Genomic DNA, 14,501 nt, shown 5'->3' with positions numbered 1-14,501 from the left:
TTGTTCGTGGTACTTAGGTTTACACTTAATTGTCTCTGTGGGATACGATATACTCTTGCTTGCTGTTTGCTACGATAGCCCCGTACACTTGCGGGTATTAATTGGGTAAAATAAAGTTGAGTCAGTGTGCTGCTCAGCGGCACGGACGTGCTCTTAGCTTAGAGCAGCGCCGTGCCGCTGGCACGGTCGGACGAGCATCATCGGCGGACGGACGACACCGTGCTCAGCGGCACGGACGGACGAGCACCGCAGCCTTCACTGCTGCGGATGCTCTCAACTTTTTTTTTCGAAAACAAATAACAAGTTGTTTAAAATTTGGAATATAAGTAACTTATAATATGAAATACAAATATATATTCATCTATATTATATTTGCAGTCCTATTTGACCATAAATAAGCATAAAATTTGTTTTAGACCGGTCCAAGATTTTCAGTATTGGACTACAGGTAAATAGGCAAAGTAATTGTATCTCATATAATAATTTTTAGTATTTGAGTTTTTTTTTTAAAAAATCATTATGTATTCCTTATTACTGTCTCCGTCCACCAATAAAAGAACACATTTGGAGAATGACACGACATTTTAGGAGATGTTGTTTTGTATATTAAGTGGAGATAGAAAATAGTATAGTATATTTATAATATTAATATGAGAGAAATTTTTTTTAAAAAAATGTGACATCTTTTGTGAGAAAAACTAAAAAGGAAAGTGTGAAAAGGTTAGTGGAAGGTAGATCCTACTTTTATATATATTAGTTTATAATCAAATGTTTAGTGGAATGTGGAATCTATTACTAAAAGTAGTAAAAAACAAATGAGAAGTTTAATATTGGTGGACAGAGGAAGTATTATTGATTAAAACAACATTATTTGGTTTGAAATATAGTAGGAGTAGTAATTAATGTATTCTTGAGTAGTTAAATAAAATGTAGAGGACAAAATATTCTAAGGGGAAGAGTTGTAATGCTCTGAAAATTCGAAATAATGCGAATATACGAAAATCAAGAAATATAATAATCTAGGACTAAAATAAACTGAATCGCTATGCTGGAAAATTGTAGGTAATGGGTCAAAAAACTAACACCCATATAGTATGATATATGTATGCATGTAGAGCTTAATTAATTTTAATTTGGTGTAAATAAATAAAGGCTAAATGTGTATTAACTACTTCCTCCGTCTGTCATTAGGAGTTCCGTTCACTTTTGCACACTCATTTTATAAATATGATAATAAATAGTTAAAGTGGATAAATAGTAAAGTAAGAGAGTGAATAATGTTGAGAAGACTCTTCTTAACATTATTCTCACTCTTACGTTTACAATTTTTCTACTTTAACTATTTATTATCATTTTTACGAAATGTGCACAAAAATGATAGAGACTCTTAATGATTGGACAAAGAGAGTAAGACTTAATAAGAGGAAATACAAACCCAATTACAAGTCAATATTATAAAGTCAAAGCTCTATATTATATTCGACTTCATCGGAATCAAATATTTTGGTCGGTCCAATACGATTTCTAGAAATTGTATAGCAAATCACTAATGATTGCTGTGTAATTTACTACTAGTATTTATTTGCTTGCGGCCCAAAACACTACGTATTAAACAATCTGTGTCAAATTTACTTTGATCATTTTTTAGAGAAGCTTGAAAAGAATAATACTTCTCGTCTGATCCGTCTATAAAAAATAATTTCATTTTTTATTTTCTCATTATTAAATTAGTTAGTATATTAAAACAGGAAAGTTATCCCAATTCATCAATCATTTTTTCTTATCTTTCTCACTCTTAGTTTATCAACTTTTACTTTTATCTCCCATGCTTGATCAACTTTATTTCTTTCCGATCTTTTTATAGGAGTATCTCAATTTCACATTAAAATTCGTTCAGATACTTTTAATACATTACTCATTCCGTTCCACAAAGATTGTCTTATTTTTCCATTTCCGTTTATCCCACAAAATTTGTCTCATTTCACTTTTACTATTTTTGGTAGTGGACCTCATATTCCACTAACTCATTCCTACTCACATTTTATTATAAAACTAATATATAAAAGTAAGAATCATATTCCACTAACTTTTTTAATTCACTTTTCATTATATTTCTCAAAACCCGTGCTCGGTCAAAGTGAGACAATCTTTGTGGAACGAAGAGAGATAATATTAGTTTCCACCCGATGTTACGCTTCTAGCTATTCCTTAATTAATTTAATAAAGTTTTATTTAAACTATTTAACATTTATTTGCTTTTTAACATGATTACCAAGTACTAAGTTACAATTGTGAACTAGCAATATAATAACGGTTCAGTTTATAAATCTACTTATTTTAGACCTTATTTTCATTATTTGAAAAATCTTATATCCCGTGCTATGCACGGGTTAGACCTTATTTTCATTATTTGAAAAATCTTATATCCCGTGCTATGCACGGGTGATAATACTAGTTATAAATAAAATCGATAAAATAAAACACGGAAGCAACGGAACTGCACCATGTATTAACTATTAAGTACCTTCTATGATTCCTTAATTGATAGTACTAACTTAATTAATCTTTAGCTCAATATATAATCATGTTATACCAAACCCCTTTTGCTTATACCTTAAGTATAAATCAATTAAATACGAATACATACGCGTGTGGGCACAAAGCAATACACAGGGAGAGATGGGCGACGTGAACAGAAGAATTGCAAGAGGGTTGTACGAGAGAGCAAGCAAAAGCGAAAAGAAAGAGGCAAGAGAGTTTTTTGAAAAACTAAATCCCACGAGAAATGGAAAAGTAAATGTGGTAGAATTATTAGAAAGGAGTGTTGGTGTTGGATCAAACGAGAATCTGGATTTGGACGGAGACGGATTCCTCGATTTCGAGGATGTTTTGGTGCTCTTCTACTACTCCATCAAAAGAGAGATCAACATCCTCCGATGTGGCCGCTGTTCCAAACTCATGTTTGGGCCTTCATTTTCCTGCTTCCATTGCTTCTTCAAATCCGCTCATCAAAGGTTCGCCCTTTGCCGTGATTGTTATGCCACGGGGAAGGTGGACCACGGCCACCCCTTGACATCCACGGCCGAATCATTGCATTTGCACCACCGCGACCAAGCTCTTCTGCTTAAGTTGAGCGACCTCATCTCCGCTCATCATCCATCAACATCTCCAACCAAGGTCATTATTTTTGTTGAGAAAACGGTGTTATTTTCTCTCTAATAGTGAAATGAATCGATTCAGTAAGTTAAATTTTTTTAAAAATTATATATACTCCTTTTTTGGTTTTTTGAGTTAATATTTTTCTCTATTCTTCACTATTCTATTGTCCTAGAGCAAATATTTATGTACTATTCACTTTTGAACTCTCTCTCTCTCTCTCTGTAGATAGATGAAGATTCAAAAGTAATTATATTTGCATCATGTAGGAGTTGAAAGAATTGTGGGAGAAAGAGAAGAAGTCAGCCTCTCCGGCACTGGTGGCCTTGGCAGATAACTACTTCAAATCTATGGGACCTAATAATGAGCTCGACATTAAAAAGTTCTCCACTCTCACTAAACAGCAAGAGCAATTCCTCACTCCCACACCACATTCTATCCCTGCAACTAATTATATGAAGAACGTGGTAAAACTACATCCATCTCATAAAAATAAATTATTTTTATCATTTTGGTCCATTCCATTGATAATATTTTTTCTATGTATTGAGATGGACCACATTCTCCACTTATAATATTTCAATCTTTTTTTCTTTCTATCCCCCCTTCTATTTTATTGATTGTGCATTAAAACACACGTGTTATTTCAAGATGTGCTATTTTTGTGGGAATAGTGAAGTAAAATTAATTTTTTAATTAAACTAGACTAGGAAAAAGTTGGTATTTGGAAATTGGATTATACTACTATTACTTACCTGCCCTAATATAACTATGTTGTGGCAGTTGGAAATGAAACTTAGCCAACACAATGGTGCCCAACCAACACCAACTGCTGCAGCTTCAACTCTTCAGACATATAATTCGAATTATCGTCCAAACCCTGCAGAGACTTCGTCATATGGAATTTCTCCACTGGTTAGGCCTCATGTTTCTTTCTCTGTCTTATACTAGTATATATCTTTTATTTTTAATACATGTTTTATTTCTATTTTTAGAAAGTGGCGACTACTACATTCAAAATAGTGGAAATGGCACTCACCATTGGCAGCATCTCCAGCATGTGTATTATCATGTGACAGATAGACCATAGTTGAATAAAATTGTAACGACTTTGAGTGGTTTTAATGAGACTCTTTCTATTTTGACATTCATACAATTTTATAAAATAAATCAGTACTTAAAAAATAAATTTGACGGGACATTATTTAAAGACGTTGATCAATAAATCAAATTACTGATAATATATTGGTCTTTATATTATTCAGATTTTATTTAATACTATTAAATACATCTCTATACATAGTACTACTATTATTTTAGACGATGCGAAAAATCAAGTAAACACCTCAATTATAGACCTCAATCCTAAAGCAGTGATTTTATAATTTTTGAAGCCAGCTGCAGCAAAGAGCTTAGCCCATTCTTTCTCAGTTCTTTCTTTTCCTGGAAAACTAGCCATCATGAACATATCAATGGCGAGATGACTTTCAGTTGCCTCATGACCATGCTTCTCTTCATCCACAACTATATCCACAATAATCACCTTTTTACCATTGATTTTGCTGTTTATTATTGCTTCTCTGCATTTTCTCAGTATTTTGGTGCAATCTTCATCGCTCCAATCATGCATTATCCACTGTCAATCATATATAAAGTTGCATTCACTTTAAAAGATACAAACAACTCATTTACTTTGGTCTATAAACACCATTTGTACGATCTTCCCAAAAAGTCATTTTATGTACTATGTAAACCTCGCACCCGTTGTTCGGTCATCCCGAAAGACTAATCTAAATAGACTATATACCCCATAAAATTGTTCGATCATTAAGAGAAACAATTTATTTGGTCTATAAACCCCACACCAGTTACTCAATCTATAAATCTTACATCAATTACCCGTAATGTTACCATCAAACAAGATAACTCATACCAAATCACATATTGGAATAAGATGGAAATTTCAAACCTTGAGGAAAACCGCATCAGCAGGAGGAATGAACCCAAACATGTCTCCACCAACAAACTTCACATTCTCAGAGCCTTCCATGCCAGCAACAACATGTGGCTAGTCGAGCACCACGCATTTCAAACCGGGAAACGCGCCAGCCACAGCCTTGGCCACCTCCCCCGTGCCTCCTGCGACATCCACCATCGTCTTCAACCCCTCAAAAACATGCTTGCATTCTTTCACAAGTATGCTTCCCACGAAGCGTGCATCAACTGCCATTGCCTCATTAAATTCTTGATTCCATTTCTCGTCTTTGGCTGCAAACTCCCATTGATCCATCCGATTTTTGGTAAAGAACGCAGTTGGACATTCGTCTCGAAACCATTCAGGCATATGATGGAACGGGTCAATGAAGATCGGGTCGGAGAGGAAAAGTGCACAAGGCGCAAGGCTCAGTGGATCATCTCCTATCAAGAGACGTGAAGCCCTAGTGAGAGAATAAGCTTCTTCTCTCTCCTCTTGCTCGGAGATGATGATCTTGTCGAAGAACTTGGAGTGGACTAGAACTCGCATGAGGCGATAGAGGCCATTGGATTTTTCCTTGTTGATGCCGAGGGCGCTGGCCAGTTGAGAAAGCGCCATAGGTTTTCCGTGTTTGTGGATGGCGTCGGGTATGCGTAACTGAAGCGCAGATCTTAGTGACATGGTGGTTATGTAGCTGAAGATATGGTTCCAAACATGAGCTTGAGCTTCAACAAGATCTTGTGAAGAATCAACTACATCGAGTGATGCCATTCTTGCTTGATTTAATCTTTGATTCTATACTTTGGTATTTTTGTTTCATTGTATGGTCCCTTTTATGGGTAAGTCCTGGATAAGATTTAATGAGTTAGTCCCAGTTTTAAAACGTTTTAAAAAACTTTCCTGTTGCTACAAATATACTATATAGCTTGTATTAGGACATGGATTTATCATTTATACTCCCTCCGATTCTTCATAGTTGAGGCAGAACTTTTTGGCACGGAGTTTTAGAAATAAATGTTGAGTGTGTTAAATAAATAGATAAAAAGGTAAGAGAGAGGAAAAGATAGAGAGAATAAAGTATAAAGTGAATAAAGTAGAGAGAATAAAGTAAGAGATAAAAGTACGAGAGAAAAAAAAGTTATCATATATGGAAATGAGTAAACTATGAAGAAATTTCCCAAAATAGATAAATGACTCAACTATGAAGAAACTGAGGGAGTAGTTTTCAATAGTGTACTTGATGCAAACGTGTGATATGATGAAAATACAAAAATCCTAATTTGTTTAATCCAAAATTTATTAATAATATCAAAACTATTTATAAATAGTAAGAAAATTTTAAAATGTCTGAAAAAATAATAAAGTGATAACTTTGAAGTCAGTCAGACGTATTCAGCGTCGTCGGTATCTTCTGCTGCCCGGAACTCCATCAATACAATTTATAAACAGTAGAACATTGAGATTGGTTATCCCATGACTAGGTTATGTAACTTTCTCAAAGCTTCAAATATTAGAGTTATATATTCGGTTTGAGGCATTAAGTGTAACAGCGTATTTTACCCAAATTCAACGAAATTTCAGCTAGGCCGCCGCCACTATCTCCCAAATTGTTAATCATGGTTAACGTTGTTTGGGTGGAGCAAGTTACAGGAAGAAACACAAATAGGTGTAGGTAGGAAAGTAGTGGTGCATTTAATTGGGATTTGGAAGAAGTGTAATTAGATTTTACTGGCATAACTTGCTTATTAATTCGGGCCATACATGACCCGATACTTGGGGCGGATTCAGAAATTTGATAACGGGGTGACAAAAATATGCAGCACATATATACATACAAAATTTATGGTATAGCACGATATACCGCGGGATGCAGAAATGCATAGTGTTTATTTCTGTACCAAAATCTTTTGTCATGATACATCGTACCATACTAATTATAGAAATCAAGGTATATCGAAATTTTGATATTTTTTAAATTTTTTCGGTTCGATATATGCAATACTCCTACAGTATTTCAGTATATTTTCTCAATCCCTAATTGTGTAAATTGTCTTGACATACTAATTTTATAGTCGAATGTCCAAAACTGACTTTAAAATACCTCGTCTTCTTACTTCTGTGAGTTCTCTCTTCATCCACAAGCATCCACATTCCACGAAAATCACATTTCCGCCATTATAAAATTATTCTATATTACAATAAGTCATATATACTTCGCTTTTAATAATTGAAAATTAAAATTCAGTACTCTACAATCAGAGTGTAATCAATCCTATTGGTCAAATCAAGTCATTTAAAACATATCGTTAATGAACCTAATTACTTATCGTCAGTTATAATCGTACTAGTATTCCATTTTCCACCTTTCAGTTCCAATTTACCGCATCAAATACCAAACAATTATGAACTAAAATAAGAATCCCAAGATTGAGGAAAAATAATATTCCCTCTGTTTCCTAAAAATAGAAACGCGTCAGACTATTTTCTAAATATAGAAAATTTTCATTTTAGAAATTTCTTTCTCTAGTGAGACTCATATTTTGATAATATGCTTTTTTTTTCTATATTTATCTTATTTTATCAATTTTATATTAATTCGTATTATTTTTAAAGTTCTTATGTTTAACAAACGGATGGAGTATGTTTTATTTCTTATTTTTAGAAAGTGGGGACTACCACATTCAACATAGTGGAAATGACCCACCTCACCATTGGCACATCTCCAGCATGTGTACTATTATATGACTTATAACCATATACTACATTACAACAAACTTAACTTATTTGCATACAAAATTAGATACGCAATTATATGTGCACGTTAATTTTATTTTTTTATTTTTTTTGAAAGTAGCTAAAATTGAAGGCACCAAGAAAAACATCCTCAAGTTGAATACACAAATATCTTCTACACCCTTAATCTATTGTTTTGTTTGGAACGCATTTATTTGTGCTTCTTAATTTTAATATGCCACGAAGACACTTTTAAAAACGTAGGTGGTGTATTTAAAAATATAAATTAACATCCTTAAATTCTAAAAATGTCCTTATGGCTATTTCTTTAGTAATATAAATACCGTTGAATATAATTGTAATGTCATTGATTTTAGACGATAAGGCGAACAATCAGGGAAACACCTCAATTAAAGAAATCAATCCTAAAGTATGAGTGATTTTATAATTTTTAAAGCCAACAGCAGCAAAGAGCTCAGCCCATTCTTTCTCAGTTCTTTCTTTCCCTGCAAAATTAGCCATTATGAAGATATCGAAGACGAGATAACTTTTAGTTGCCTCATGAGCTTGCTTTTCTCCATCCACAACCATATCCACAATAATCACCTTTCCACCATTGATTTTGCTATGAGTTATTGCTTCTTTGCATTTTCCCAATATTTTGGTGCAATCTTCGTCTCCCCAATCGTGCATTATCGACTGCCAATGGTAAATTTGTATTTGCATTAAAGGATTTGAAATAGTACTATAATATTATCCACCAAACACGAAAATCCATTCAAAGTAAACTAACCTAAATGGACTATAAACCCTACACTAGTTGTCTCGTACCAATTACTTATAAAACTATTACATATTTCTAAAATAAAAGATGGAAATTTGATACCTTGAGGAAAACTGTGTCAGCAGGAGGAATGAACTCAAACATGTCTCCGCTAACAAATCTCAAATTCTCTGAGCCTTCCATGCCAGCAACGACATGTGGCTGGTCGAGCACGATGCATTTTAACCAGGGAAGTGCCCCGGCCAACACCTTGGACACCTCCCCTGTGCCGCCTGCGACATCCACCATCGTCTTCAACCCCTCAAAAACATGCTTGCAGTCTCTAACAAGTATGCTGCTAGTGAAGCGTGCATCAGCAGCCATGGCCTCATTAAACCCTTGATTCCATTTCTCGTCTTTGGCTGCAAACTCCCAATGATCCATCCCATTTTTGGTGAAGAACGCAGAAGGACATTCATCGCAAAGCCATTCACTCATATGATGGAACGGTTCAATGAAGACTGGGTGGGTCCCTAGAAGTGCAAAAGGCACAAGGCTCAGTGGTTCATCTCTTATCAAGAGACGGGAAGCCCTAGTGAGAGAATAAGCTTCTTCTCTCTCCTCTTGCTCGGAGATGATGACCCTGTCGAAGAACTTGGAGTGGACTAGAATTCGCATGAGGCGATAGAGGCCGTTGGTTTTTGCGGTGTTGATGCAGAGGGCTTCGGCCAGTCGAGAAAGTGTGATAGGTTTGCCGTGCTTGTGGATGGCGTCGGGTATGCGTAGCTCAACTGCACATCTTAGAGCCATGGAGTTTATGTAGCTCAAAATGTGGTCCCATACATGAGCTTGAGCATCGAGAAGATCTTGGGAGGAGGATGCCATCTTTCTTGATTTTATTTTTGATTTGTTTCGTTTTTGTATCACTGGTATTTTGTCCATTTTATAGATAAGATTTAACGAGTTTAAAAAGATTTTGTGTTGCTATAAATATCCATAGCTTGATTTAGGATACGGACATTTATAGTTTTGGATATCTATGACTAGGGTTGTGTAATTTTCTTAAAGCTTCAAATATTAGGGTTAATCGTTCTGAAGCATTTACTGTAATTTTAAACAAATTCATTGAAAATGAACACTAATATTAGCTACACCGCCGCCGCTATATACATCTATGTTTGTTGGTGGTCTACTAAACTTACCATATGTGAGAGTTAGTAAAGAGTTGGGTAGAAATAAATGTCAATCTATGAAAGAGCGACGGCGGGAAATTAATGCTGAGCTCATCGTTTAATATTTTGAACTAGTATTTCATTACAAACTCAATTTCAAAATTTGTAGCAAACTAGACCTTTATATATTTTGCATGAATTTGGATCTTAATTTTGTATATTCATCACAATCGAAATTGAAAATATATGGAATACTTTTGAAGCTCATTTGTATAAATTATAAATTGTCCTGAGTCCTGACATGTTTTCAATTATAGATATATAGTCAGACGTGACGTCCAATGCTAAGTTCGTATTCACAAGTCTTCATACTTCTCATCTAATAATAGCCAATATATATACTTAGCTTTTAATAATTCAGAATTAAATTCAGTTAACTAAAATTAAATTTTAATCCGTATTAGTCATATCATTAATTTAAAACATATCGATATGTGCCAATATTTAGCCCGTATTCAACTAATGGGTGGGCCGTAGTTTAGTGAGTTATATTGAGCCTCGTAGTTACAAATCCGTTATTCCAATTTCTTCCTTTCAAATCCAATTTACAGCCTCAAATACCAAACGATTATGGACTAATTAAAAAATGCTCATCAGATCCGAGACAAGCACAAAATTTCAATAGAAAAAGCGTGCGGTAAAAAACTGCCTCTGCCCCGGCCCTCTTCGCAAGGATGATACCGAGTCCCGAGCTCGGTTGAGACTGGCGTTGCGGATTCTCTAATTAGTGAACTTGATGGATCTTTTCTACAACATGAAAATGCATTTATCATAGACAATTACTATTTTTTGCTACTCGAGGATCTTTGCATTGGCTACCTTGAGAGGTTTTAATGATTTAATTAGCTTCTTTCTGTTTTTACTTAAGCTTCAACTTTTCAACTTTGAGAGGATTTAAAGAGTGGATAATTAATGAAGAAAGTAGTGCGTGGATATCTATCCCCGTTTGACTCGAGCAAGCTTTTAAGAAATGAAGACGAAATAGGTACAAAGTTAGTAGAATTTGTATGAGAAGATATTTTTTTCCAGTATAAAGATTAAGAAAAAAGTATGTAATGAATAAAGTAGGAGAGATGAAAAAGTAGAAATAATAAAATAAGAGTGGAAAAATGTGTTTCTACTTTATACTAAATTAAGAAGGAAATGTAGAACCCCCCAAATGAAAAAAATGACTCTACTATTATGGAGCAGAGAGAATAGTAAAAAGTAAATGAGACATTGTTAAGGACCTAATTCCCTAACGATCCGATAAAACGGACAATAACAATATAAAGATAATGCGGCGCCCGTGAGGGTCGGCGGAGATAAGGATCTGGCTGTGCGAGGGTTCCAACCCGTTGGGCAACGGCTACAGATCAGATATACGTTCTGGCTGTGCGCGGAGACCTTCCGTCGGGCAGCAGGCAGCGTAGGAAATTATGGATTCAAAGCATTTCGCAAGGCATTTGACCAAAATAATATATTTAACAAATGAATACGAAATAGGTAAAAAGTTAGAATTTGTATTCCACCTTTATATATTGATATAGTAGTAAGGCTAGCGCGAAATCCGAAAGTTTTCATGCACACCATCGACCTCGAAAAACCACTGGGAATATTCTTGCGTCGGCCGCCGACCCCACGCTCTTCACTCCCTGCCCCAACCCAACCAGCTGCGGCAAAGGTGAGTGGTTTGTCAATTAATTATGCTTCTGTTTAGATTACTGACCACTGGTCCAGTAATCTCTTGTCCAGCTTGTATTATTAATTATAACGTCATATATTGCTTTATTTTTAACCAAAAGCTTCATAGCTTGAAAAGAATATTCATTGTAAAATTGTGAATTTTTAGGCATCATCAGCGGTGTCTTGCTGTGGTCTCGGTCTCGTCCCGGCAAGACGCCGCTGCGGGTGCTCCGTCTCATCACTTAGCTCAGGGCAGAGTGATCGGTTGGCGAGACAGCTCGCCACGCGCCACATGGCTAGCGCTGGCGCGCGGCGGACGGGCGGACGTCAATTTTTTGCTATTTTTATTTTTATTTTTTAAATCTGAATAATAAAAAAAATTATCATTTTTTTCTGCCATTTTTTTTAACTTTTTTTTAAAATTTTTATAATTTAAGGGTGTAGTTTTTAATTTCTACTATTTTAAATTATGTCTTTATTATTTTTTAGGATTTTAAATTATAATTTTTTTTTATTTAATAAAGTGTGTTTTTATTAATTGAATTAGTTGGAAATAAAAATAAAAGATGAAATTGAATGAATAGTTAAGGGATGAGATGATTAAGAGATGGATGGATGCAGGTGTTGTCTCTTAAGTTACGAGATGAGGTAAAAAGTGCAGTGAGGCCCGGAATAGTGAAGGGATGAGACGGTTAAAATACGGTACCGAGACACACAGTTGCTGAAATGAATTTACTTCTACGAAATTTTTTATATAAATTGTGAAGATTATTTTTTGTAAAATTCTGAACTATTATGTATTTCGATGTGTTATTAGATTTAGATGACATTTTCCTTTAATACCTTTTTAGTTGGCAATAATTTTATACGTCGAGAATTCATGAAATTATATTGCTCCAGAATTAATATTGTCTTCTAAAACTAAGTTGCTAAATTCAATACCAACTTCAAATTATTATAAACTAATGATTTTGTATAGTACAAGGATGGTGAAAATTCGAACACAACTAAACAATATTGGAGTACAGTAGAGTGATTTTATTTATGTATACATATAATTTTAGACGATAAGGTGTACAATCATCATGGAAACACCTCAATTATAGAGTTCACTCCTAAAGTAGAAGTGATTTTATAATTTTTGAAGCCAGCTACAGCAAAGAGCTTTGCCCATTCTCTCTCAGTTCTTTCTTTTCCTGGATAATGAGCTAACATGAGCACGTCCATGAGCAGATGAGTTTCAGTCAACTCATGAGCTTGCTTCTCCTCATCCACAACCATGTCCACAATAATCACCTTTTTACCATTTATTTTGCTCTCAGCTATTGCTTCCTTGCATTTTCTCAGTATTTTGATGCAATCTTCGTCCATCCAGTTGTGCATTATCCACTGTCAATCACAAATTAATGGATTTGAAACTCATCCGAAAAGACTAGTCTATTTTTTAAGATCGGAAAGTTGATACCTTGAGGAGAACTGCATCAGCAGGGGGGATGAACTCAAACATGTCTCCACTCACAAACCTCACATTCTCCGAGCCTTCCATGCGAGCAACGACATGTGGCAGGTCTAGCACGATGCATTTTAACCCTGAAAATGCCCCGGCCACGGCCTTGGACACCTCTCCTGTGCCGCCTGCGACATCCACCATCGTCTTCAAACCCTTAAACACATGCTTGCAGTCTTGAACAAGGATGCTGCCCATGAAGCGTGCATCAGCAGCCATGGCCTCATTAAACCCTTTATTCAATCTCTCATCTTTGGCTGCAAACTCCCAATGATCCATCCCATTTGTGGTGAAGAACGCAGAGGGACATTCGTCTCGAAACCATTCAGTCATTTGATGGAACGGGCCAATGAAGGCCGGGTCGGTGAGGGTAAGTGCAAGTGGCACAAGGCTCAGTGGTTCGTCTCGTATCAAGAGACGGGAAGCTCTAGTGAGAGAATAAGCTTCTTCTCGCTCCTCTTGGTGGGAGATGATGACCTTGTCGAAGAACTTGGAGTGGACTAGAATTCGCATGAGGCGATAGAGGCCATTGGTTTTTGCGGTGTTGATGCAGAGGGCATCGGCCAGTTGAGAAAGTGTGATAGGTTTGCCGTGTTTGTGGATGACGTCGGGTATGCGTAGCTCAACCGCAGATCTTAATGCCATGGAGTTTATGTAGCTGCCAATGTGGTTCCAAACATGAGCTTGAGCTTCAAGAAGATCTTGGGAGGATGTTGCCATTCTTGCTTGATTTAATGTTTGATTTGATTCGATTCATTTTTGGTATCATTATTGTCCCTTTTATAGATAAGATTCGTGTTGCTACATAACTATAAACATTATTGATTTAGGGTTTTAGGTAATTTCTTTATAAAGCTTGCTTCAATTATTAGGGTTAATAGGTCTGACTTCTGAGGCATCTACTCAAATTCACAGAAAAATAACACAGACTTCAGCTACGCCACCGCTGCTATGACTATGAGAGTAGTTATGTTGAATAAATGTCAATCTATGAAAGAGCGGCGGCGGGAAATTAATGCTAGCTAGGCTCATCGTCTTTTGAACGACTATTCATTTCAAACTCAATTACTCCCTCCGTTTCACAATAGTAGAGACGAAACTTTTCGGCATAGAGTTTTATAAAGTAATGTTAGGCTTAAATAAATAGATAAAAAAGTAAGGGAGAGGAAAATGTAGAGAGAATAAAGTATAAAGTGAATAAAGTAGAAAGAATAAAGTAAGAGAGGGTAAAGTAAGAAAGAGGAAAAAGTTACTACATAAGGAAATGCCTCAACTATGAAGAAACTTCCCGAAATGGTAAAATGACTCAACTATAGTGAAACGGAGGGAGTATTAAATTTGTAGCAAATTAGGTCTTTTATATTTTTGCATGAATTTTGATCTTAAATTTGTATATTCATCACTCACAATTGAAAATTGATGGAATATTTTTGAAGTTTATTGTATAAACTATAAATTGTCCTCACATAT

At 35.3% G+C, this 14,501-nt stretch overlaps 3 protein-coding genes and 1 pseudogene across 4 annotated transcripts; 1 reads left to right on the top strand and 3 right to left on the bottom strand.

The window, feature by feature from the left end:
* Positions 1 to 2,678: 2,678 nt before the first annotated feature.
* Positions 2,679 to 4,232, top strand: LOC125195369 (uncharacterized). Its single transcript, XM_048093526.2, has 4 exons — positions 2,679 to 3,177; positions 3,426 to 3,623; positions 3,940 to 4,071; positions 4,152 to 4,232. The coding sequence occupies exons 1-4, from the start codon at positions 2,680 to 2,682 to the stop codon at positions 4,230 to 4,232; spliced, it is 909 nt and encodes a 302-aa protein (XP_047949483.1). The 5' UTR covers position 2,679.
* A 159-nt stretch (positions 4,233 to 4,391) lies between these two features.
* Positions 4,392 to 5,935, bottom strand: LOC125192216 (8-hydroxyquercetin 8-O-methyltransferase-like; annotated as a pseudogene). Its single transcript, XR_016129070.1, has 2 exons — positions 5,126 to 5,935; positions 4,392 to 4,792 (listed from the first exon to the last, which is right to left on the bottom strand). The product of XR_016129070.1 is annotated as an 8-hydroxyquercetin 8-O-methyltransferase-like (transcript).
* A 2,275-nt stretch (positions 5,936 to 8,210) lies between these two features.
* LOC125192215 (8-hydroxyquercetin 8-O-methyltransferase-like) lies at positions 8,211 to 9,577 on the bottom strand. Its single transcript, XM_048089733.2, has 2 exons — positions 8,751 to 9,577; positions 8,211 to 8,563 (listed from the first exon to the last, which is right to left on the bottom strand). Exons 1-2 carry the CDS (start codon positions 9,567 to 9,569, stop codon positions 8,258 to 8,260), a joined length of 1,125 nt encoding a protein of 374 aa, XP_047945690.1. The 5' UTR covers positions 9,570 to 9,577; the 3' UTR covers positions 8,211 to 8,257.
* Positions 9,578 to 12,454: 2,877 nt separating this feature from the next.
* Positions 12,455 to 13,793, bottom strand: LOC125192219 (8-hydroxyquercetin 8-O-methyltransferase-like). The gene is made up of 2 exons (XM_048089734.2): positions 12,990 to 13,793; positions 12,455 to 12,913 (listed from the first exon to the last, which is right to left on the bottom strand). The coding sequence occupies exons 1-2, from the start codon at positions 13,749 to 13,751 to the stop codon at positions 12,608 to 12,610; spliced, it is 1,068 nt and encodes a 355-aa protein (XP_047945691.1). The 5' UTR covers positions 13,752 to 13,793; the 3' UTR covers positions 12,455 to 12,607.
* Between the last annotated feature and the right edge of the window lie 708 nt (positions 13,794 to 14,501).

This window comes from Salvia hispanica, chromosome 4, assembly GCF_029641045.1.
Source record: "Salvia hispanica isolate PSC_SH4W2 chromosome 4, Shi_PSC_v1, whole genome shotgun sequence".
NCBI classification, from domain to species: Eukaryota; Viridiplantae; Streptophyta; class Magnoliopsida; order Lamiales; family Lamiaceae; genus Salvia; species Salvia hispanica.
This window is presented reverse-complemented; position numbering and strand designations above follow the sequence as displayed.

Coding starts and splice junctions, on each gene's coding strand:
- LOC125192219 (XM_048089734.2), bottom strand. CDS start 13,751: ATGGCAACATCCTCCCAAGATCTTCTTGAAGCTCAAGCTCATGTTTGG. Junction 12,914..12,989: donor CTGATGCAGTTCTCCTCAAG/GTATCAACTTTC, acceptor TGTGATTGACAG/TGGATAATGCACAACTGGAT.
- LOC125195369 (XM_048093526.2), top strand. CDS start 2,680: ATGGGCGACGTGAACAGAAGAATTGCAAGAGGGTTGTACGAGAGAGCA. Junction 3,178..3,425: donor CATCAACATCTCCAACCAAG/GTCATTATTTTT, acceptor TGCATCATGTAG/GAGTTGAAAGAATTGTGGGA. Junction 3,624..3,939: donor CTAATTATATGAAGAACGTG/GTAAAACTACAT, acceptor ATGTTGTGGCAG/TTGGAAATGAAACTTAGCCA.
- LOC125192215 (XM_048089733.2), bottom strand. CDS start 9,569: ATGGACAAAATACCAGTGATACAAAAACGAAACAAATCAAAAATAAAA. Junction 8,564..8,750: donor CTGACACAGTTTTCCTCAAG/GTATCAAATTTC, acceptor TACCATTGGCAG/TCGATAATGCACGATTGGGG.